General features: G+C 40.9%; 2 protein-coding genes across 3 annotated transcripts; both read left to right on the top strand.

Moving 5' to 3' along the window:
- The first annotated feature begins 195 nt into the window (after positions 1-195).
- On the top strand, positions 196-21,416 carry hrasa (HRas proto-oncogene, GTPase a). Of its 2 annotated transcripts, XR_015100756.1 has the most exons (7): positions 196-504; positions 13,284-13,486; positions 15,180-15,358; positions 16,374-16,533; positions 17,221-17,345; positions 17,739-17,983; positions 18,056-21,416. XR_015100756.1 is itself a non-coding variant. In XM_086109708.1 (6 exons), exons 2-5 carry the CDS (start codon positions 13,376-13,378, stop codon positions 17,338-17,340), a joined length of 570 nt encoding a protein of 189 aa, XP_085965834.1. In that variant the 5' UTR covers positions 196-504; positions 13,284-13,375; the 3' UTR covers positions 17,341-17,345; positions 17,739-21,416. The 2 variants fall into 2 exon arrangements, 1 of the variants encoding a protein (XP_085965834.1); XM_086109708.1 differs by having other exon boundaries at positions 17,739-21,416.
- A 1,338-nt stretch (positions 21,417-22,754) lies between these two features.
- On the top strand, positions 22,755-25,380 carry LOC147205871 (tumor susceptibility gene 101 protein). The gene is made up of 6 exons (XM_086109678.1): positions 22,755-22,796; positions 23,132-23,216; positions 23,300-23,365; positions 23,472-23,635; positions 23,704-23,806; positions 24,861-25,380. The coding sequence occupies exons 1-6, from the start codon at positions 22,755-22,757 to the stop codon at positions 24,974-24,976; spliced, it is 576 nt and encodes a 191-aa protein (XP_085965804.1). The 3' UTR covers positions 24,977-25,380.
- Positions 25,381-25,636: the final 256 nt, after the last annotated feature.

A 25,636-nucleotide genomic window follows, 5' to 3' on the forward strand; every position in this document is an offset into this window, starting at 1 on the left:
CACCGTACACATAGCCTCATCGCTGTCTAAAAACGACGCGGAGCTTTACTTTGGATGCTAAGACAACCGCTCCTAAGTTTAATTGATAATTTGCTGAAAACAGTGTAAGTCGGTGTGGCCGTTTTCCTGTTATTTGTGCGCGCTCCTGCGAAATGCGCGCGACAGGCAGCCACGGCTCGTGCACATCGGGGTGGTTCTGTGTGGGTCTGTGCTGGGCGTGGGCTACACGCACTCCCTGTCCCCGCTCCCCATCCTCTCACACTGGAACCACATTGTTCGACGAGGGCACGTTTCGCTCGAACCAATGAGTACCTCCGAGTCATCCTGTGCTATTTAGCGGAAGAAAAGTGAACCGCTCGTGGCATATCATAACAATTCGATTATTTGAAGACGACCGGAAACGGTGCGAAGACTGTTTGGATATATTCAATTGAAGGGGCAACTTGAGTTGGAACATTTACCCCTCTGGCAGACAAAACATCCCTAATTAGAGCTCTTCTTGTTGTAAGTATGCAGTGAACGCATTCCAGTATCCGAAATATCTTAATTACGAATAATGTGTCCGCATTTGTTTCGCGTTGTGTCTTGATGCCCACAGTTGCATGTTAGCTAGCAATGGTGAGGTTTTAATTGACCAACAATCATCTCTTCCATTTGCACGCGTGAATTTACTTTGATCTACGTGTGTGTTCCTCATAAATAATGCATGTGCAGTTCGCGCAATTATCATTCTGAACGACAAGCCCCGAGTATAGTGTTCAACTTGGGAGTAGGCTACTGGATGTCTCAGTTACCTCTAAAACAGAATAGCAAGTCATTCAGATTCGGTTTAAATGACTGCATCGCTAAAGAAATACAAGCAAACGAGACCGCTTTTGTCGCTAACGGTGTTCACGTGGATCAAAGGGAGACACCCTGTCACACTGTGAGGAAACTGCAAATGTAACACTGCGGAAGTTGGATTCCTTTACCAGGGTCGAATGCTGTTATGATGCTGCCTCCCTAAAATGTTGCATGAGGAGGGGCTGACTGTGAGTGTCACTTTCAGATAATGGCTAAAAGACTGGAGTTACAGTATATTCATTGGCCACAACATTAGGCACACCTGCACAATTCAACGATATTCCATATAGGCTAAAGCAGCGATCACCAACCTGGTGCCTGCGGACACCAGGTAACCCCCAAGAACAACATGAGTAATTGTTCTTAAAATTGCTCAAGAGTGAAGTGATCGTTTTAAATTGTTTGTATTTGCACAGATTTCCAGAAAGAAAGTGTTGCTTCTTGAAAGTTAAGGCCTATCCCGGGTTTGTAAAAGCGACAATACATCACATTACCGATGCGTTGTGCTGCGCAGCACATCTGTGTCACGTCAGCAGCACATGCCGTGTACATGAAAGTAATTGTTGCTGTGTGTAGAATATCAGCGCGTATTCGTGGTTGGTCTTTTAATTGAATCAGTGATCGAGTACCATGTTTTTTATCAAAGCTTCTGGTTGCTGATCGATGCCAAAAACCATCCATCCATCCATTTTCGAATTCGCTTATCCTCACCAGGGTCACGGGCATGCTGGAGCCTATCCCAGCCATCATCGGGCAGTAGGCGGGAGACGTCCTGAGCTGGTTGCCAGCTAATCGCAGGGCACACATTGTAGTCAAACAACAACCATCCACTTTCACAGTTATACCGCGGGTCAATTTAGAGTATTCCCTTAACCTACTGGAAACCAGGGTAAGTGAAAAAAAAAAAAAAACCTTGATCGCGTAAAGCCTATTTTGAAGCCCGTCTCATGATGCTTTGGACGGTCTATGTGCTGGCCCTGTCTACACAATAAGATTTTTTTTATCATAAATAGGTCAAGTTGTAGGACAATTCCTCCAGGCAGCATTATGGCCTTGTCAAACTACTGAACTTTTTTGTTGTTCACGATGGTCACACTGTCAGACTACCAGATTAAAATGTGCAGATGCATTGTTTTTATGTTTGGAAAAAAGAGGGTGGGGAGAAGGAAAAGAGAGTATGGAACCCATTCTTGAATGGTGTGGAGAGGGCGGTATGGACTATCCCACAAAAAGAACTTGAGGAAACAAATGTGTTTAGTGACACAGTGCCAATCAGCTTCTAGTGTTTCAGTTGTCAAATGTAGGATCAGTTTAACTGCTCCACATACTTTCCAATATTTCCCCTTTTGTTCAAGTCACGTTTTGTTTGTTTGTGAACACCACATCCAGTCTCTCGTCACAAGTATTGGTCAGTTTTGAGGAACCAATTGAAGGATGACGTAGGACATGTCACACTATGTGACAAGACCAACAAAAATTCTGACATGCCAAACTTTTGTCATTGTGGTCATTAAGCGCCCCAGATGCCTCACGACCAATCATTGAGTATGTCATACTACACGGGATATGACACGTCAAGACACCTCAACATCGGCTATGAGACACTTGTTTGTCTGCAGCATGTCTGTCAGCACAAAATCGGACAACCGCGCAGTAGTCATTGCACTCCTCATGACAACGCTGGAATTGAAACAGGAGTTCAGAGATTTCAGAGAACATTTTTCTCATCCCATGGTGTTTTAAGAAAATGTTATTTTAATAAATAACAAACTGATTAAGTGTTGTCAATCAATGTGACTTGGTCAAATGCCCCTCCCTAATGGAAGAAGCATCAAAGTCCATTGATGAGATTTTCAATGAGGCTCCAGTGAATCAGATGGATCAAGTCCATCTAGTGCTAGATGTGATGTGTATCTGTCATCTTGTCTGTGAACAGCTGAGCCCGACAACTAGTAACCTATTCCTAGTATGACAGTGACTTTTCGGATATACTGTAAAGATGCTTAACAAGATTTTCTTCCTAATTTCCCGGATTTAGTTTTTTAAATGTGTAGCTGTGAATTGGGATAAGGTATTTTGTTTTCTAATAATACAATACAATATAATACATCTTTATTTATACAGCGCTTTCACAACTGCTGCGGTTGTAACAAAGAGATTTACAGAACAGTTTACATAAAATAACAAAATACGGTAATATAACACAACACATAAGAGATGGACGGTCATGCAATCATAACCACTATTCCTGCATATATCTTGTTTGAAGCAGTTATAGATGAAGGAGGAGAAAGTCAAATAGTTCTTTTGCCAGTGGTTCAGAGACGTCATGTTCAAAATGTGCATGACGTCCCACACGTCTGCTACAAGCTAACTTTGAAAGTAAACAAGAAGCAGTAGTGTCCATTGACGAAAAAAGAAATGTGTTTCACTTATCCTCTCCCATGTAAATCCGCTTTAATTCCAAGCGCCGATTCTCAGTTCCAAATACGCATCTGCGCTCCATGTCGACGCTCCTCTCTCCTCATCTTCAGCTCCAGCAGCCATCCATCCAGCCGCACCAACGCAGGCTGTCAAATAGCACTGACATTTTCGCTGAACAAAACAGGGCAGTGAAAAATGGTGCCCATTATAGGTGCAAAAAACACAAGTGTCCCGGGGCTGTCGAGCGCCAATGTTGAAATAGCGCCAACATTCCCTCCATCAAAATCAGTGCGAGTACACGCGTGCTGACCAAGAAGGCACAACCATCAAGCACAGATTCTTCTCCTTTGACAAATGTCACAGCCAAAACACTGAAAACGGTCCACAACGAAGGACAAATGACAAAACAAAAGACAAAAACAACAAAAAAGTAGAGCTCTTGCAGACGGCTGCCAACTATGGCGCCATCTTGAATAATAACTTCAATTTAGAGGGAGAGTTCTGCTTCCTTTTTTTTTCAATTCTGTTAAAGATGCAGTACATTTTAAATGAGCTTAGACAAATTTGAATTATTTTATCTGTATCAAAGGAGGGCTCTTCTGTGTTTCTCGAACAGTGGTCCACTCCCCTGCTTGCAAGAAAGACCAACCAGTGAGTTTAGCAACATTATGTCTGATGAAAAGCCACTTGGCTCCTATGACCAGTTGTCCTTTGTGGAGGTCAGCTGGCCTTTTCATGTCTGCTGCTCCCTCCATGGTCTCACTCTGCTCCATCACCCCAAAGAATGACCCCCGTAGGGAAAAGTTCACCTGCACACAAAAACTACAAGAGAAAAGAAAAAAGACCATTTCAAAATGTAAATGCAAAATGGAGGTTCTCCTTCATGCTTTGCAGTTTTGGTCAAGCTTCCACTTGGATGAAAAATGGATAATTAAGCATTGGCTACGTTTATATGCAGGCAGTCACCCTATCAAAACCTGAATATTGGCAACATCTGATAGGCCATGTAAACATGCGCAAAAACCCGATTATGCTCATATTTGAGTTTTTAAAAAACGGAATAAAACGCATAGGTCAGCCTTTTTCTAACATGAATATTTGATCATATAAACCAGGGGTCCCCAACCGCCGTGGACCGGTACTGGTCCGCAGGGCATTTAGTACCGGGCCGCACAGAAAGAACTTGCCTTAATTCTGTTTTATTTATTTCGGAATACGAAAGATGTTTTTTGAAAAATTACTGGATTCTCCGTTACATCCGTCTGTGTCACGCTTGACTCACGTCAAACCACGCTTCTCCGTCACGTGACCGATTAAGCTAAAAACAAAACGTTGGAGGTCGCAAAATGAGTTAAAAAACCGCCCCTGATATAAACGATTGGGTTACCACCTTCAAACAGAAGATTGTTTTGTGTTCTGCGCATGCTATCTCCTCAAGGAATCTTGGTCTTTTGAGTATCGGCTGTATTTGTATGCACGGCATCTGGCGCGCAAACCCCTGGAAATGCACAAGCAGAGATACACAAACATGACAAAATTCAGACGTCGCACAGCACAGAACCACACTTTTGGAACGAGGAGGAAGCGTTATTGGTTTGGTGAGTGAAATGAATATGATGCATTTTTTGACAGTGGTAAGAAGCGGAAATTACATCTGTTTATGTTGTGACGTCCACGCGTCACTTTTTAAATTGAGACATCCCAATTGCCATGTATACGGGAGTAACTCTGTGTGCTCACGCATGTAAGCAGGTTATCCCTAATGTTTCAGAAACCGGGATTTTGGCCTTAATGCCCATGTGCCACTGAGTGTTGAAGGTTTACGCATGAAGTTTTTTTTTTCCTTTTTATTTATTTACTTATTTTGTCAGAGTTGCAAACAATTGCACAGGCGTTGGCCATACGTTCCCAAATTCTTTTAATGGTTGAATTTTTTTCTTGTCATATCAAATCATGTTAAAAATTTCTTTCCAACGAGAAACAGTTTGAGACCATTAAAATTGTTAGCTGAAGTCTTTGCAACAGTTTGTGACCTTGAACGATCCCTGACAAAAAAAAAAAACATTCACAAGGTTCACACACACTTTTGAACCTTCGCCGCTCAGTGACATGTGGCCTAAATCCAAATATTGACGGAATGCGCAGTGATAATTCTACAGTTTGAGCCCTGCGAGTCCCAGGGACTCTGATCAGAAAAGTATGAGTCCCATTATGCATTTAGAGAGTCCCAAATTTCAAATTCTGAAAAAGTCTACTTATTCAATTGCATATGATAATAACACAAACAACAACAACAATATACATTGATAATTGGTTCATTTCTGATAAACAAATGCTGCAAAATTTTAAATAATTCAGGCAGACAAGATTTGATGAGAAATAGGTTCTTATTTCATCCCATGGTTCAGTCTTTGAGTTCATATCTCCGCAATAAACTTTCACACCACTTGTTTTAACGTTACACAACTTGGCAATCGTCTGCTTTCCACGAAGTGAAGGCCGAGAACGGAAATCTCGTCACACGAGATTACTTAACGCGAGATCAAAACAACAATGGCGGCGATTGTCAAACTGCATTCGTTGCTGGAAAAAAAGATTTACCGTTGGTTTTTGTTGTTTTTATTTATTTATTTTTTTTTTTGACGGAGAAATTTCCTTGCATCCCAAAAACGCACATTATTTGGAACTGTGTGTCTGGCGGGAAAATTATGCTTCTAGGACGTGGGACGCAGAGGAAATGAAATAGCTGAATGCAGAAATAGTCGGCGTTAGTCGTCCTTTACATGTGCAATTTATGAAAATGTACATGACCTCAGAATACATACTGCAGTCTTTCTGGACTGTTCAAACTTGTTTTATGGCCTCAAAAAGCAGAGTAGGGATAGTTGGTTAGTTCATCTGCCAGTCAACACTTGCTTGCATGCCGTTTAGGAGAATGCCATAGTGGTGCCCGAGGAGGGTGTGGTGAGATGTCATGGAGCCTTGTATTGGACTCTGATACCTCCCCAGAGAGGGCCTCCTTTCCATCAATGCTCCATTAAATATCTATTATCTCTAGTAATCGACTTGTGCCACTGCCAGTATGGATCCTTTAACCAATTAAGCACTTGAATTTAGATCAGACATCATACTAGGAACGGTGACCGTTCTTGTGCTATTCTTCTTACACAAGCTGGTTCTTAAAGAAGTAATAGTGCTCACATACCGTCTATATTTATGGAGATGTTAGAAAAAGCTGAGCAGAAAGTTGGGGGGGGGGGGGTCTATTTCAGTGTCCCTTTTGTTTCAATAATTCTGACCTCATGTCCAGGAGTGTCCCGCTTCCCTCATATTCAGCCACTTCCCATCAGTTCCCTCCACGAGTGTCCACCTTAAACTGTCGAATAAGATTATCTTCTTAGCTCACGCAAGGATCCAGGGCTTCAAAACCAACTGTTAATTTCCCAGGCTGGAGGTGGCAAATTATAAATAATTCCAAAACACAGACAATATTAGGGATCCTTGTTCATGACAGAGTCATGCATAGATTTTGGGAGCTGTGCATATAAAAATACATGAATAAATAATAGAACCTTATATGTAAACTGTAGTCATAACACATGACTGCACTCGCTTTCAAGTGCAGCAAATGGCCAACAGTTGCTTGCTGTCACAGTGATGTTAATTGGCCTGCAACTGAGATAATTGAGAGAATGCAGTGAGTGATTCTCCCAAAATTGACAAAATTAAATCCGAAATAATAATTACAGAGTGTGTGTGTGTGCGCGCATCATGTGTATATGCATGTATGTATGCTTGTGTGCACACACACACACACACACACATACATACATACATACATACATGTATGTATGGATAACAGTACAGATTTAAATCACAGATTTCTTTGCCCATTATTACATTCATCTCTCGGTTTAAGACGGAAGAGGAGGATATTGAGACGTGGAGCTACCACAGCATAGTTATGCTTTTGACAGAGACATTATGATATGGAAATACTCTCAATGCATTTTATTTCTGTGTGATGAAATATATTACATAAATGTTGTGCCGATCATAATTATCCCCATTGATACATCAGCCCAAGGTGCAGCTCAGCGTAATCCCATGCTGACAAGTGTCTTGAAGAACCCAACTGCATCTTTGAACATTAATTTTTCCATTCATCTCTTGCATTTGTGGATTATTTATCAACCACTGACACGGGCTAGTTTGAGGGGAGATAGCAAGGTTGTCTCGTTTCCTGCCTCCAATCTTCCAGCAGCAGGCATGGCTCAGTTGAAATTTCAATGTCAACTACCAGTTACATCCACTGGGCAGGTTGCGTGATTGATCCTATGTGGCGGGTATATGCATAACCATTTGTGTCAATTCCGTTTGGGGAGATATCTTCGATCATGCAAATTGTGCAACCCCTCTACAGTTTCGTAGACTATAACCTAATCCAGTGAATTCTGACAATATTGGTATTTTACTCTTCTTTGCTAGCTTTGTAATTGATTTTAAATAAAAATAAACCTAAAGTAGTGTTTTATTAATTCACCTGGTTTGGCATTTATTGGCACATTAGAAAGTAGTCTGTTGATCCTGTTAAAATAAATACCAAACGTCCACTTAATGTTAGCCTGTCAACATTTTAACACATCTTGATGTATGTTCACCCGAGCCTGAAGGTGTTCCTGCATCTACATGTCTGTACACTCGTATCACATTGACACAACTCCTGCTTCTATCGGCAGACACCTCATCAATAAACATTATTGACGACCCAGTTCCACTGGCAGCTAGACATTGTAATGCCATAACGGTGCCTCCAGCACATTTAGCTTGTGATCTAGAATGCCTTGGTTCCTGACATATTCCTTTCCTTTCGTACCCTTCTGGTGCATGTTTGCTCTCATTGGATTTGCACACGACTGTAGACTTTCAAAATCACAGTGTTTTGTTCACCTTTGGAAAAAATGTAGCCAGCAAACAACAAAATCCCTTGAGGCCACGAATTCTTTTGTCATGAAAGTAGAAGTACCGGTACATCAAAAATTACTAAAATACAGGGTCAGGAAAAATGATCTGACACATTTGTAAATTAAATAAAAGGCAAATAGAGTAAAGAAACAAAAAAGTGTTTTTATTGTCAAAAAAGTACATATAATTCTGTTTCATTATGTTTAAAAAATTAAATGGAGCTATGGCAGTGCAAGGTCGGCCGGTTGATTTTCTTTTCAATGCAGATCCAGTAGCTCTGAAGTTGGTAACCCATAACAAGATCGTGTTTCGAGCTGATACGGGATCATGTCTACCAAGATTGAAGTGCAAACGGAACGCTCGCTGTGTTGCAGTTACAGATTCGTTTGTTTTGATAAACGTTTCCACAATGAACGTGCAATGCTCACCAGTCCAATTCATAGCAACAACTTACAAAGAAACGAAAAACAATGGCATTTTAAAGAAACAAAGCAAAATTGGTATTATATGAAAAAAAGGCATTATATGTTTATTTGTCTTTTATTTAACCAACAAATTTGTCAGATTATTTTGCCTGACCCTGTACAAGTGTCCAAGCACTTGTTTATATGTGTATATAAATGTTTTGCCAAAAGCTTCAGACTCAGAAACTTTGACAGATTCCTGTTATGCCCGTGTGCTACAAGGAGGCTTCCACTGACATTGGTTACGGTGCTCGGAGCCACCTGTTCCAACTAGGTTCAGCAACAGTTGATGTGAGGATCTATTGCTGCTGCTTAATGGCAATGTCCTTAGTTATGGAGTCTGCCTTTCAGTCAATCATTAACAACAGTGAGCAAGGCATGGCTAATCTGAGTGTGCCTGACACAGAGGTTACGAAAGACCTAGCACTCAAAGGAAGATACATTGAGTACTGCATGTGTGTGTTTATCCAGGTGCCCCCCTTCTATAATTTTGGGGAAATCAGCGTAATGTTCACTCAAGCTGTGTAACATAGATAGATTTTGATTACGAAGATCTTTCTGTGCAGAGGTTTATGCATACAAATTTAAGAAATACAGAGTCCAACCTGAGGTCATTTGGTCACAGGCCACAATTTTAGCCTCTTAACCATCGCTACCCCCATGTAATTAGTGATGCACAATATCATTATCGACACAATGATTATTGGATTGATATTAGGATTTATGACATCACATCAATAAATCCAATAATATAAAAAAAACTTGGATTATAAGAATATACACGGTATATTAAAAAAAACAGAATGAAAATCCAGTGAGCATGATTTAACAAGGATCATTTAAATGATCATTTAAAAATTAGCATTTTATGTTTACTTTGGTTATCTTTGTCTGATCCTTGCATATATTTGATGATCTTAAACATTACAGTGGGGAAACTGCAAAAAAAAAAACAACAAAATATTAAATGATGATTTTAGAAGGAGGCAAATACTGGCAAGGGATCTGTAATGATGTCATCAAACACAACTCAACTCAACTGTATTTATAGAGCATTTTCAAACAGCCATCACTGCATACAAAGTGCTGTACATGGAGCAACTAACATAAATACAACAATAAAGCAATAAGTCAGGAAGAAAGATGGTAGAAAGCACCAAACAGTAAAAGTACGATCAAATCTGAGTCATGCTGAGTCAAATGCCAAAGAATACAAATGAGTTTTGAGGTGGGTTTTAAAGATGGGCAACGAGGGGGCTTGCCGAATGTTCAGTGGGAGGTCATTCCAGAGACAGGGACCAGCAACCGAAAAGGCTCGATCCCCTCTGAGCTTCCGTTTAGTTCTTGGTACTTCTGATAATGTCTGGTCCGCAGACCTGAGGCGCCGGGCAGGTGTGTAGGGATGGATGAGCTCAGAGAGGTAAGGTGGCGCGAGGTCATTTAGAGATTTAAAAACGAATAATCGGATCTTGAAAAGAACTCCAAAATGTATAGGGAGCTAGGAGTTATGTGCTCCCTCTTACGAGTACCAGTCAAGAGGCAAGCAGCAGCATTCTGGACCATCTGGAGACGCTTAATGGAGGATTGGCTGACTCCAAAGTAAAGGGCATTGCAGTAATCAAGCCGGGATGTGACGAAGGCATGAATTACTGTCTCAAGGTGCTCATGAGAAAGGGTAGGTTTTACTTTAGCCAGCTGTCTAAGATGAAAGAAGCTGGATTTAACAACGGCACCAATTTGCCAAACACAAGACAGCTGCACCCTAAAATGTTGTAAAGATTCACTGTGATTTTCCTCTCCTAAATTCCAATGAAACATTATTCCCGTGACGGTATTGCCTTGTCACCCATTGTCGTCCTTATGTACAGTATTTCAAATTGTGACTGTAAGCACAGGGTTGCTAGGGCCCTTTGGCAGAATGAGCGTGCGGTTGACCATGGGTGACTAGCCCTAACTTGCGTCTGATGTAATCTTGCTGAACCTCCGTGGAAGCTTCTCCTCTTCGTAGCCCTGACTCATCATGTATCATCATGCCCGTCACTGCTCTGTGTTACAGTCACTTTCAGGTCATAGACGTATTACGTTTGTGGTAAATTTGAAATAGATTGAGTTTCATTTTGCCATCGCGTGCGACAGCTATAGTACACCCCTTTGACTGCTTTGTGAACCCTTTGATTCCAGCACAACAGCAGAAACAGAAAAAAAGCCATCCAGAGCGTATTTTCGGTGTAAGTCATGATTGCATGTTTCATTCGTTGACACTGCACATCAGCTTCCAATTCCCCCACTGCCGCCCCCAACATTTATTGAATGCACAGGCCATGCTTAAAGAAATGTTTTTATACTGTGAATGGTTGTAAATTTGTATTTCCTCGCTGTTTTTACACAAACAGCCCAATGTTTCATTCTTTGACGGTTACACATTATATCCCAAAACAGCCATTTATATTTATACATTTGAATAAAAGGCGCTCAAAACCATATACACATGAAATATTTCCTGAATCATATTGCACTTGACATGTCATATGGTTTTGTGATATCTAAGTCCGTAAGTAGGAGAGGAGAAGCGAATCACATTTTTTTTTCCTACACAAGACAAACCATGTTTTTCTATTTTGGTATTGATTTACACATCTATAAATTTGCTAGCCCTTCAATGTCAGCATTTAAAGTTCGAAACTTGGGCAATAAGTCAGATATTGCCAGAACATCGACATGCTGAATAGATAAATGACAAAAAGAGCACAGATATGTTTTGGAAAAACTGCCCCTCAGGAATGTGAAGCCTCGAGCTGTCCCTATATTGAGCTCCTTTTTCTGTCCTCTCATACTGAGCGGGAGAGTGGAACGCTGAGTACCTTCAGCACATTTTTAACATTTCGCTGTGAGGATCCTAACACAGGCCCACTCTATTTGCTCTCTCATCTCATCATTTAGTTCTAATCTGCATTTTTCGTTGGCCTGGTTGATATGGAAAAAAATCTGTCACGATGTAAACCATTTTATATCATAATGATATACCACAATATATTTTCAGTTATTCTATATATAAAAAAAATAATACAACACACTATGCGTGCTTACCTTTTCTCTCTTTGTTTTTTATGTGACATTAAACAGAGCTGTATCAAATGGGAACTGCATCCAGTAGTGCTGCTATATAAAATTAGCAAATGTAAACAGAAGCTCAGTAACCTATATATTTTTTGTAGAAATGTGGATATCAATTTAAATAAGAAGCATAAAAAAATTATGATTCCGACAGAAATTGATTAAACTAAATGACATGAATAAATAAATAAAAAGATGTGCCCTATCCATCCATTTTCTAATCCGCTTATCTTCACAAGGATCGCATCCCAGCTGTCTTCAGGTAGTAGGCGGTGTACAACCTGAACTGGTTGCCAGCCAGTCGCAGGGCGCGCAGACATGAACAGCCATTTGCGCTAACTCTCACACCTAAGGACAATTTAGAGTGTTCCATCAAGCTGCCATGGATGTTTTTGGAACATGGGAGGGAATCGGAGTACCCGGAGAAAACCCACATAGGCATGGGGAGAACATGCAAACTCCACACAGGAAGGCTAGAGCCAGAAATGAACCCTGCACCTCATATAATGCCATTTTTTGAGTATATGGGGTCTGTACATCTTCGAAGCAGATAACGTTACAGTGACTGTGAACTCTGGTTGATATTGTGAGATGCTAGAGACTTTTCTCAGATCAAAAATGAATATGTTATAGACAACTTCAGTGAACGCCGCCAACAGTGTGTGGACAATAATGGATCCATTTGACTGATTTAATTCTTAAAACATAATGAAACAGAATGGCATTACAGTATATGTATTTTTCGAAAATAAAAGCACTTTTTTGTTTCTTTACTTTATTTGCCTTTTATTTAATCTACAAATGTGTCAGGTCATTTTGCCTGACCCTGTAGTTGATACAAGCAGCCCAGCAAAGCTTTTGGGCATGGTCTCTGCCTTTCAATTGTAGGGGGAAAAAAACTACAGGAAAAAATCTGTGATTCTTAGTTCTGCTATCTTTGTTATTTGATGAGGCTCAAGATGCAAACTCACATGCCAGCCTTATAGAGTTTGAAGGTGTACCTAGCATGCCTTGAAGTGCCCCATTTTTTGTAGATATGAATAATTATGGATTTGTTGTTTTCTCTTCATCCTTTCCCTCAGTAGTACAGTTTGTTATTTGCCATCTCATTGTTTATTTTCAGTGACTTGTGTATTGTGATTCACTTTGAAGTGTTATTGTTTGGTGGGCCACCTGGTGGTAGTTGCGCGGCATAAGAATGTTTAGTTTTTGCCCATCATATCAAGCTTTTTCTCTCTGTTCTTTTTACTAGTGTTTTACAACTGATGATAGACACAATCGGAGAAAACTATGACCCAATATCATCTTTGCAATATATGGCGTCATATCTGTCAGCTCTACTTTTTTGCGCCACTAATCTTAGAACATTGGTAAAGTGCATTTGAACATTTTAAATGTCCCCAGGTGCTAATGTGCAATGAGTTTGTCAATGTGCTAAATGGCAGCCTGTCTGTGCTTGGTTTTCTTCTCTAGAGCTGCAGCAGCAGTGTGTGTGTCTGTGTGTGTGTCTGTGTGTGTGTGTGTGTGTGTGTGTGTGTGTGTGTGTGTGAGCCACAGCGGCAAAGATGACAGAGTACAAGCTGGTGGTTGTGGGTGCTGGAGGCGTGGGCAAGAGTGCACTCACCATCCAACTCATCCAGAACCACTTTGTGGATGAATATGACCCCACCATAGAGGTACACCAGTCTTTCTTTCTTCCATTACACATTTTACATATTCCCGCGTCAGTCCCACTGGAATCCTGGGGAAGAAGGTAGCAAAACCATTTAGTATGAAATTACTTTGACAACCTTTATATTGGTGCACATGCCTGCTGTTTTATCTGGTGAGCAGAAAAAAAAAAGTTAAATCAAGGGGCATAGCAGATTATTGCCGCAATTATTGACTGGCTGGTGTTTCTGTGAGTACAACTCTCTTACAGAGGTATCAGACATATTATGAAAGTAATTCTCGTGCTTGCTTGTAAGGTTTGGTATCCTCCAACCCCAACCCCACCCCCGCCTCCTCATTTTCTCCCATTTTCACTCTCTTTTCTCACCACGCCTGCCTCTGGGCAGACAATGTCCTTTTTGTGTATTTGCATTCCTGGCTCCTATGCTCTAATAAACAAAGGGAAGGCACTCCCATGTTTTTGTGGCTACACATTGGAGGGCTAAATACTAACTTGGCTCCTCGATTGTTGAGTTAGTATGAGCTGAAAGTGGACAGGGAATAGTGGTTAAGTCTAAGGAGAAACTACAAAGCTGTTTACATCGCTGCATAAATTTAAAAAAAAGTTCCACACTGTGTCTTCAACACAGAAAGAGCCTTAAAAAAACTATTGTTTTTTTGTGCACTCGTGCACAAGCTCAGTTTGTCAAAGTTAGAATTCATTAAAGGCGAAAATTTATGATTTGAAATGGTTCTCATTTGCTACGTTTACATGCAATCAAAATTCTGGTTTCTGAAACATTCAGAATAAGCCATTTGCATGCGTGGAGGACACAGTCACTGCCATGAATGAATTTCCCAATTTAAAGGGCGACACACGGACATCACTATGATGTAAATAGACGTCATTTGTTACTTTCTACCGTGAAAGAACACATTATATTCATGTCGCTCATCACAGGAATATAGCAGTGGGTGTCCTCCTCTCTCCAAAAATGCGCTGCTGTGCTGTGTCCTTGAGTCTAACCATGAAAGTTTACTGCTGCTTGTGTATTTCCGATGAATTGGGCGCCAGTTGTATGGACTTATACACACCTATGTGTGTGAGTTTTGCCGAGACAGAAACGAATGTGAGAATGACGCAGAGAAATCAATGTATTCAAGGTCGGCTCACTTAGAGAGTGGCAATGTAAGATGGCCGCTAGTGGCTTCACTTTCGCTACGGCGAGCAGCATTGCTGCTGATCGCTGCGCATACACGCATACAAGGACAGTCTCTCCTGTACTACAAAAACCAAGGTTCCGTGTGAATAGACCATGCGTAGAACACAATCCAATGTTCCTTTCAGAGGAAGTGTTAGAAAAGGGGTAAGCCAAGCGTCAATTTCAGGTTTTTGCCCATTTTTACATGGCCTCTCAACACTCGAATATGTTCACTATTCATGTTTTAAAGGATTATTGGCTGCTCAAACATTGGGGGACCGTGAAGGTTCATCACATTCCCATATTTTCGAATACTCGTGGCAAAAAACACAACAAAAAGCAAAACAGTTAACAGAGTTAAAACTGTCATGCTCACAGATCTGCATGTGAAGGTGAGATCTTGTGTGGTGTCGTCAAACTTCTATGCGACTTCAGAGATCGGGTCTGTTGATTTAAAGGGACCCGAACAAGCTTTGCTGTATTTAATGAAAATGTATCAATTATGCTTGTTTTGCAGGACTCGTACAGGAAACAGGTTGTTATTGATGGAGAAACTTGCCTGCTGGACATCCTGGATACTGCAGGTCAGGAGGAATACAGTGCAATGAGGGACCAGTACATGAGGACAGGGGAGGGATTCCTCTGCGTGTTCGCAATCAACAACACAAAGTCCTTTGAGGACATTCATCAATACAGGTGTGGCAAAAATGACAGGAGTGGGCAAATTGTGACCTTGGATTTTGGCACGTCTATGTGTTTGCAGGGCCTATTTCTATGGGCACTGTGTTGGAGAGTCCAAAGGGAGAGGCGTGTGTTTCCATTATGTTTGTGCCAGCTCTCTGTAGTGCTTGGGTGATGTCAGGCTGTAGCGTTTAACACAGCTGAAGAAAGCTTAGCCCCAACTGGGGGATTACAGCGCCATGCCAATGACATTGATCCTGACTCAATTTAAGGCAGCTGGAGATAGAACTCCCAAGGACAGAGAAGCAAACGGAGACAAAAGATGAGAGGAGTTCCCTCTACCTTCTTTGAATTTGTGACAAGGCAATATATCTTTGATAGTTCTCCCTTCATTCAGCTAGAGAAAATAAGATCAAATATTTACAGTAAAGGGCTAATATTGACAGACGATTTTAGTAATTCACTCACTGTTGCAACACATCACTGGTCAGAGCTGTAGCTCTTACTATTTCAATGTTGAATATTATAAAATAGCCATTGGGTGTGAAACACCTACGCCATTTGACTTATAACAAGGCCGTAAGCTGAGGCGGGCGAACACCATTCGTGGTGTTGATGACAAATGCTCTGGCTTTGAATAATGTGGATGTGTCCTGCTGCACTGTAACTGAGGGGGAAGGAGCTAATAGATTGATCAGACCCCCTCCTCTTTGCCTGTTTCATTTCACGACTGGCTGCTGTTGCAATGAGGTAATGCTGTTTGCCGCCTGCCTGTCCATCTCCATCCCTCCTTCCCTTCCCTTCCTCCACAGCACGCTCCTTCCTTCATCAGTTCAGCAGTGCCCTGCACCACCAGGGACTAGATCCTCCACAGGGTCCTAGTGCTCCCTGGCTGCTTGGCTTTCCAGTGGTGAAACAGCTGCTGTTTGCAATATAAGCCAGGGAACATTGTTGGGGCAAGTTGGAAAACAACTTAAGACTGCTCATGTTTAATTGTGTCGCCATTTTGTTTTGTGTGTGTGAACGACAGAGAACAAATTAAACGTGTTAAGGACTCAGACGATGTTCCCATGGTGCTTGTGGGCAACAAATGTGACCTCCCGGCACGCACGGTGGACACCAGGCAAGCCCAGGAACTCGCCCGTTCCTATGGCATCCCTTACATTGAAACCTCTGCAAAGACACGACAGGTACATAATGTGAAGCTTGAACTCAGTCATAGACATGCAGTCAAAAATCACATTGGCCATTTTTATTGTATACCTGATCGTATATCAGCACAAATTCTTTGATTCTCAGTACCACAGTTTTGCTATATGTGCGTTTTAACGCCTCTCAACAAGTTATGCCAGCGAGAACTCAAATCTGTAATTTTTTAATTTTTGTTTGCCGGAATGATTGTGTTATGCTGAGGGCAATGACTCCTTTGCGGGTTACCTTGGCTGGAGAGCAGAAACACAATTGAAAATAGCAATAGCTGCGTAGCCCGCTCCCTGAGTCACAGTGATGCATTATGTATGTTGACATACAGGCTGACCTATTCATCGATGAACTGGCAGTTGGTCTGTCTGTAGATAGAATTAAATGAGGGCCCTTTTTCCACTTAGTATGATATCTTGATGAAGAGTAGTTGAGATGATTGCCATGGTAACATTGACACACTTCTCCATGGGGTGCTCTCAAGAAGGCTTTGCTCTCCCTGATGGGAGGTGTTTACTGTGCGACTCTCTTAGGACTCATCAAAAAAAAAAAAAGTGCACAGAAAGTTTTACTCTTCCCCTGAATAAGAACTCAACAGTTCTATATTTTGACTGGAACAGGTTGCCAAAGCCATAAAACAAGAAGTAATTGTCGTGTCTGTCTTTTGGTATGTACAGGGAGTCGAGGATGCCTTCTACACACTGGTCAGGGAAATCAGGCAACACAAGCTGAGGAAGCTGAACCCACCAGATGAGAGTGGTCAGGACTGTATGAGCTGCCGCTGTGTGGTATCGTGATGAAGGTGAGAGTCTGTACTTATTTTTAAGGCAGGCTCAGGCTTATGCCGCAGCACTGTAACAAAACATATTCATGTGGCACAAGAAGGGATGCTCAGTTACCTCTATGGTTCCATTTTTTTGTTTTGATTGTTTTTTGTTCATGACCTCGAAATGTGTGTTCATACAAATACTTCATAATTTGATGTCATTACGTCTTTCCATCTTCCATCTTTTGCGTAGGTTAGGTTACATGCAAATTTGTATTTTATTACTGTCGTAGGAGCAGAACAAAGGAACAAAATACAGAATAAAACTCCGACCTCCTGTAGAATAGTGAACTCACAGTGCTAGTATTTCCATTTTGAGTACAATATTCATACTGTACTTTTGTATCTTGTGTACCTTTTTCCCTCCAGCTCCACTTCACAGTTTGGAAAGAAATGGCACAGCACAAGAAGTCACAACATGGACTTGAAAGTAGGAAGAAAAAAAATTAATGATGAAAATTAAATAGAAGATTGCCATTTTGGTCTCGCGAGAAGAAGCTGATTCAGAGCCGTGATGGACTGACTAATGCCTTTGTGCTGAACAAGCTTGGCCAACCCTCTTGGGGTTTTTTTTTGTTTGTTTATTTTTGATTGTTTGCGCTCCATGTCAACAGGTGAGCAAAACCACTAATCACTATAATCAACCCCAACATGGTCTTGCTGGGTAACTAACTTATTGTTTTCAGTCTTGACACTGGTCCTACAGGGGGAACCTTGGATCCCCAACCCCCTTTCTCCTCTGAAACACTCAATCCGCTTGCAAGCTGGTTTCACACTGGGCATGGGTAGGCATTGGACATTTGTGTGCTCGATAACCACTCATGTAACCCACTTCGAAAGTCATCTGACTACCTCCCTCTAAAGGTGGAGGCTAACCTGGGAATTTGTACAAGTTGCTGTTGTTGCTTAACAGTTAGCCTCGCTGTAAACGATGTGCAATTTGGTTTTGAACTGGAACATATTTTGTGGGTGGATGATTAGAAATTCACTGAGCTCGATTGAGTTAAAACATGACTTGCTTATACTAGGGGTACAGTATTACAAAAAAAAACAAAAAATAAAACATTTGAGTTAAAGTTGTGAGTGTGTGAGAGCATCGAATCAGACCGAATTGAATCCCTCTACTTTGAAATGTAGAGATACTTATTGAATCATCTCTTATTGGAGAGCTTTATCTTTGAAAGAAAGGAGACATTTACACTAATCTACTGACAAGTTCATTCATATTGTAAAATTACAACAAGAAGCTCATTGTATCATACCCTCTCGACCTCAGCCGTACCATAACGAATCCAGTTGTAATCCCACTGAATTGAACCAAATCAAGTCGTTCCACTTTAGGTCGTTCTTGAATTGTATTGACCCCTGTATATCAAGATAGGTACCGACTCGTCTTTTATTGCAGAGTTGCACACCCCGAACACACACAGGTTCTGAATGCATCTGCCTTACATTCTTTGCTAAGAGTGGTCTTTGTGGAATAATAATGATGATAATAATCATAATAATAGTAGCAAAGAATCTTAATAACAGCAAGAGTTACTGTACAGTATATTGGTGCTGGTATCCTCAGATTCATATCTGTCCAACTTACATTGCACTGTTAGCAAGGGTATACAGTTGGGGAGGCATTTGCTATATGAGAGGAACCACATGCTATGCTTGCAGTTTCACAGGTTTTAGGTTGAGCAGGGTTTCCCCCAGAAAAATAGAAAACTAAGCCTGGTGGTAGAGAAGCCTATCGGCTTCATAAGAGAATAGATTTTTACATTTTAGTCAGTGTACTGTATTTACATTATTTGTTGGTAGGCCTGTCACGATACGTTTTTTCCTGGACGATATATTCACTTAAAAGCGTTAATGATGAACAATAGTATTGTTTGATGTTGTCGTTTTTTTCAAAGCCACTGATAAACTGACGATGCAAAAATAATTAAAGTGCATCCATGTTAAGCGCAATTATCTTTCAACTCTCAAACACGTTTTGAAATAAATGTAGGACGTCAAACATTTTAGCCATTTTCCATTTGGCCATTTACGTGTCAAGACATTTTCAAGAAGCAAAATAAAAACAAATGATTAAAGATCTCACTCACCAAAGCTACACTTGAACGAGCCATGGCTGTGTGTATCCTAACAAATATTACTTACTATTATGACAGTAATGACAAAGTGCAGTGCCAGCATTTGCTATCCATCCGTCCATTCTCTGAACCACATATCCTCCATAGGGTTGCAAGCGTGCAATGAAATTGTCATTAGTTGTAGTCTGCGCATTATTGGACATCATAATCTGGCAATGAAACTTAACTTTGTGCCACATTTCGCCTCAAGTACGCTTGCACTGAAGCGTGGGGAATCTGAGTCGTGTAGCCAGGTTGTGATTAATAAAAATCCAACTGGCCCGAATGTATCCATTTACCACAAATTGTAGTTTCAGATCACCCATTTTGTGTGTTCTGCATCTGGTGTCAGAGGTAGGGAGACTCAGTAGCAGACTATGAGTGGGTAGTATTCATCTTAGCCTAGCCATAGCCCATCTGAGCAGGCCCACTTTTGTTTACGTCGCCTACGGCACCTGCCAGACTCGACAACAATCCACGCAAGTCCCGCTGGTCGCACTGTCTCGTCCGGGATGTTGAAAGTGCCATAACAAGTCACCAGAACTCATCAATTTATACTGCAAATCCCTGTCGAGCAAGCCCACACGATTGTCGTATCCTGCAGTTGAGGTAAAAGTCGACAACATAAAATTGTTTTCCGTTGCTCCATCATGACATTTGGATGGCCGCGCACCCAAATTGGGCACACCTTAGAGCCCTGCCATATCCTGGGGGAGGGACGAGTAATACAGCACTGGGGGAAACCCTGTAGAGATAAAATTTATTTTGAAAACAACTTGCTATCATTGTTCCATGTGCTCCATCACCTCATAACAGAGTTTTTCAAGAAGTGTCATCTTTTGCAGAGTGTAACACACACTTAAACATGCCTCGGAATGCTTAGATTTCCCACACACCTCGCTACCCTCAAGAACCATATGTGTACTGTACATGTCTGTGAGTGATTAACATGTGTCATGGATGCTGGATCAGGGGGTTGTGTTTCTGAGTGCTGACTCGCTTGTGTTCTCTACTGCTGCATTCATTTGCTACCTTATTCAAAAGACTGCTCTTACCGTTTGTACTTTGCAGATTCTTATGTGTGCACATGAGAACTTTCCGTCTGTTGTTTACTTTGTGTGCAACTACAGAAAAAGCATGTTGGGTTTAGATGTGTGCTGTACAGAAATTGAAGGTCAAACAGCAACCTATTGAAGTGTGTCGAAAAGAACGAGGTTTTTTTCTTTTGGCAGTATATAGCCAATAAAAGCCAAATTGCCTCGCTCTGGCTCAATTCGTGATATTTCTTCGCTATCTTTCTTTATGAATCTCACTTTCATCCCATGTAAACATAAAACTGTTTTTGATTTACTGTGAAGGTGAGGGCCCTTTTTTCCCTTCCTACACATGACAAGTCATAAATCGCAAGAACAACCATGTAGTAGCGGTTGTAGTGTGAAAGCTAAGTAACTATTAACTATCCATTCTTTGCTCGAATGATTGGACTGAACTGTGAATGTGACTTTTTAAAGTATTCATCTAAAACTGTTTCATATTAATTTGGTTCCAACTGTTAGACTGAAACACTTTGATGGAAAGTTTGTGATGCCCTAAATGCTTGTTGTCTCCTTATCAAACTTTATATATCAAATCCATAATAATGTCACAACTCCACAAATCTATGCATAAATCCTCAGCGTCTTAGAATGTCTCATATTGTTGCCGCATGAATAGCCAGTAAACCCCAAGTATACATGTCACGAAAAGACTGTACAGACCTGTCGAGGTTGTCTCAAGGGCTTCTCTTTCCCTTGAACACTACTGAATGAAAGTGTGGTTGGAATTTGTAAAAATGTTAGCTGTTTAGCTATTTAAGATGTATGTACTCTTTAAAAAAAAAGGTGTCAAATGTTTTGCGGGGCAGGAATAAAGATGTTAAGATATACATGATGTGGTATTTTCATTGTATTGTGTGCTCCTTTAACATGTACACCCGCAACTGGTTGCCAGCCAATCGCAGGGCACACACAGACAAAAATAATAATTCGCCCTCACAATCACACAAAGGTACAATTTAGAGTGTTCCAATAGCCTGCGATGCATGTTTTTGGAATGTAAAAGGAAATCAGAGTACCCGGAGAAAACCCACTCAGGCACAGGGAGAACATACAAACTCCACACAGGAAGGCCGGAGCCGTAATTAAACCCTACATCTACACTGTGAGGTGGACGTGCTAACCAGTCGCCAGACTTGCTAACCAGTTGCCTAATGTGATAACCAGTCGCTGAGCGTGCTAACCAGGCGCCCACCGTGCTGCCAATATACTGACTGCTTTTGCAGAGTAAAACAAAACACCACAGCAATTTTTATAATGACAAAATGACTTGACACACTTAACATCACACTTAACATAATTCTAAGCGATTACAGACGGCTTTTTGTTGTTCCACAAGGAAGTCCACGTTATGACAATCCACTTTTACAGGCCAAGCCAAAGAGTTTCAGTTTATCAAAGGCTTTCACATTCCACTCCTCACTGGCGTGGGGCAGAAACCTCCTTTGTAAAAATCTGGTACATTTAATGTTTTCACAAATCTATACTATTGATCAGTATACCCGTGTGGGTATTAATTTTGCTGTTGTGTACAGCTATTTGCTCTTGGGTTTTGCACTTAAGGACCACGCACGGTACTAGTGCATCGGCACACTTCTACTGTATATGAATGAATATTCAAATTTAAAAACTTCATTGCATACAGTAGTGTAACTCTGAGAACAAAACTACCATCCAAATAAATAAGAATGAGAAATGCCTGTGTCAGTAAGTCACTGATGAGTGGTTTCAGAATTACAGTGCACTCAAAAGCCAAAGTGGGAAAAATAGATGACATGCCCGGCCAACTTGAGTGTGCAACTAATTTATCATTTTGAAGTTTGTGTAGAATTAGGAGTTTACCCACAATTGTTCATAAGTTGTTAAAAACAGATGATTTAAAATGCATGTCTGTTTGCCGACAACAGGCGTGTCATGAAACAAATATGTGTTCATTTAATGGGTCACAGAAGCAAGATGTTTGTTTGAGCCATGTAGCCTAATTATTATATGATGGTTTGGAAGTCACGTGATTGTACTATCATGATGCCACTCTCTTATTGGCTTTTAGGGGTCATAAAGTTGTGTGCTTGTCCATAAACACACGGAACCCCCCCCTCAAACGTTAGTGAGTGTTGGTGATCTTAAGAGGAAAGACAAATTTCTGGTTTTAGACAGACACAACAATTATGACATCCTGCAATAACGGCATAAAGAAAATGCTGCCGAAGGTAAGGGAATATAATATACTGTATGTATGTATACATCTGAACATAAATAGATAGTATACGTAAGATACTGATCCTCATATTGACATATTATCGCTTAACTGAACTGAAAAGAAAAAAGAAAATACTTGATTTTCGGTTGCACGTGATTAAAATGGGTTCAACTATTACAGATCATTTGTGTATTTTTTTCTTAACACAGGAAAATTACATAGGTTTTCCACACTTGAATCATGTGCAACCGATGTACATGTTCAAATTAAGTAAATCCAAAGAATTTTTTTCCAGTGTGTAATAGCCATTTGGGTGTTGTGTGTATGTTCATTTCCATTGCATAGACCTACCTTCGTAACCATGTGGCCCAAGAAATACATGTTGCACTGATCCATTTCAAAGACCTTGTTCCGTCGGTGGATAAATACAGTAAGAAACTCACAAAAAAAAAGATAATTTTTGATAATTGTGGCTTATAAGAAGTACTCAACAGTCATGTTTGTTTTGTACAGCTTACAATGACGGAACCACAAAGGTTTTGATGAGTCTTACAGGAACTATCCCCATCCTTTTTAAAGGTAATGATTGAACATTTTATGTGAGGGGCAATTGTCGTTACGTCCACACAACTAAGCATTTCACAAGTGTTTACAAATATTCTCACTGTATTTGACGCTATGTTAGATATGAGTTACAACATCCCCATATGTGTGTGGCTTGAGGAGAGCTACCCTCAGTCGGCCCCCATCTGCTATGTCAAGCCCACGTGGGAGATGATAATCCTGCGGGGAAACTACGTCTCCAGCAATGGTGACATCCTGCTGCCATACTTGCAGGAGTGGAAGCAGGTGAGCAGCAGATGCAAGAGTTTGACAGCTATGCATAACATACACTGACCCTTCCATGGCTCACTCAGGGGAAGTGTGACCTGGTGAGCCTCCTGCAGGTGATGGTTGCCACGTTTGGAGACCTCCCTCCCATCTGTATGCAGCCTCATCCTCAGCCTGCACAAGCATCCTGTAAGTTAATATCACATAACATATACGGTGTGTCTGAGCAAGAATGCATGACAACCAGAAAGATAAAACCAGGAGTCAGGATCTTCACTTCGCTATGTTTCCTCTTCTATGGGGCAAAGGTGCAGCACAGTGACCTAGCAGTTTTCGTGTCTGCATCACAACATTCTGGGCTCTATATTTGTAGATGGTGCAGATGTGCTTGAGCATAAGAACTCCCGCATCTTGATTCCCCTGTCAGTGCAAGCCTTATTTTGCCTGCTTGAGAATTTGGCAGACCACTCTTCACCGAAGTGGGCGCTCTGGCGTACTGAGGTTGTTCCCTTTGACATGCTCCCAGTACACTTGGCAATTTGGCCGCTCAAAGTAGACTAAATTCTACCCCCGCTAGAACCACATCTCGAACTATTACCGCAGGAAGTATATAATGCGGTTTTGGTGAATTTAACAGATTCTGCTCTCTGCAAACATCCGGGGGTCAAGGTGGCACACAGACCCAACACCAAAAATTTGTCTTGCCCGCCTCCACGCAAAGTTCAGTGCACCATGCTCAACGTTGCACTAGGTATGAAAATAGAGCCCCTCTGTGTTTGACTCTTTAACTTTTCCTGATGCATACGGTGGGTGGTTTTTCTCCATGTACTCATGCTTGCTCCCACATCCCAAAACATGCTTATTGTTCTGGAAAGTGTATTCAACTCCAGGGAGATGACTTCAAAGAGAAACATTTGTAGTTTGTAGCTTAAGATATGAAATACTGTACAGTATATCTTTTGTGACACCAGTCCTGAAACCTTTCTGACACACTTTGTACACTAATCAGCCTCAACATGACAATATGTTCACAAAAAACAAATAACATTTTCATGTCTTGTAATAAGTTTGTAGTGAATAAGAAAAAAAACTGATCAAGTTAAGAAAGGCAACCAAATGTTTTTTCTGTGTCCTAGACAAACAGTCCGCAAAGGAATAACTGGGGCATGTCTAATCAAGTGTGAGATTGTGTATGATTGTATCAGTAAACTTTGGACTTACCTGTCCTCAATACCTTTTTTAGGTTCGCTCCAGTTCCACAAACAGTCACAGGTGCTTTCTCGGTACGGTAGTTTGTACGTGACTTTATCAACAGAAGATGGCCAATCTGTTCTTCAAGGAAATGAAACCAGCTGTTAGTTGATTTCTCACTTGCAAAACATATATTATGCACGGTATCACATCAACATGATTGATTACTGATTGATGTTTGATTCATGTTATTTTTTTTTCATTTTATAAATGATTTACAATGTAAATTTTAGCAACATTGAGATGTATGGCCTATATACACATACATTAACATAGTCAACATCACACATGACTTCTAACCTGTGATTTTTGGAAATAAAAGTCTACTTCCCCACCTCTCGTCCCCCTCCCCATATGAAACAGCCAAACTGTACTTTGATTTAGAATTTTGCACCAGTGGGTGTAGACAAAACAAACAAACAAAAATGTAATTTCTCCTTCCCCAGTATAATCGTAAATAACGTAATCACTGGTTTTATTTTCATTTCTCTGGGTTGTGTTATTTATGGACCCCCCCCCCCCCCTCCACCCGCAACCACAAAAAGGCCATTTGTGTGGTCCAGAAAAAAAAATCATTAATGGGGTTCACGGTATTCAAAATTTTGGTTATTTTTTTCTCTGTTTCTCAACTGTTGTTAGTGTTGTTGTTTGTTTGTTAAATTTTATGTGTAAATGCTAAAATGTTAAAAATGTAAACTTGAAATTAAAACAAAAATGCTCCACTAAAATGTCAGTATGTCATTACAAGTGCAGCGTTAGAAGTTATGA

This window comes from Hippocampus guttulatus, chromosome 4 (genome assembly GCF_054856545.1).
Source record: "Hippocampus guttulatus isolate MCC_2025c chromosome 4, RoL_Hgut_1.0, whole genome shotgun sequence".
NCBI classification, from domain to species: Eukaryota; Metazoa; Chordata; class Actinopteri; order Syngnathiformes; family Syngnathidae; genus Hippocampus; species Hippocampus guttulatus.

Coding starts and splice junctions, on each gene's coding strand:
- hrasa (XM_086109708.1), top strand. CDS start 13,376: ATGACAGAGTACAAGCTGGTGGTTGTGGGTGCTGGAGGCGTGGGCAAG. Junction 15,359..16,373: donor GAGGACATTCATCAATACAG/GTGTGGCAAAAA, acceptor TGTGAACGACAG/AGAACAAATTAAACGTGTTA. Junction 16,534..17,220: donor CCTCTGCAAAGACACGACAG/GTACATAATGTG, acceptor TGGTATGTACAG/GGAGTCGAGGATGCCTTCTA.
- LOC147205871 (XM_086109678.1), top strand. CDS start 22,755: ATGACATCCTGCAATAACGGCATAAAGAAAATGCTGCCGAAG. Junction 22,797..23,131: donor TAAAGAAAATGCTGCCGAAG/GTAAGGGAATAT, acceptor TCCATTGCATAG/ACCTACCTTCGTAACCATGT. Junction 23,807..24,860: donor TCAGCCTGCACAAGCATCCT/GTAAGTTAATAT, acceptor TACCTTTTTTAG/GTTCGCTCCAGTTCCACAAA.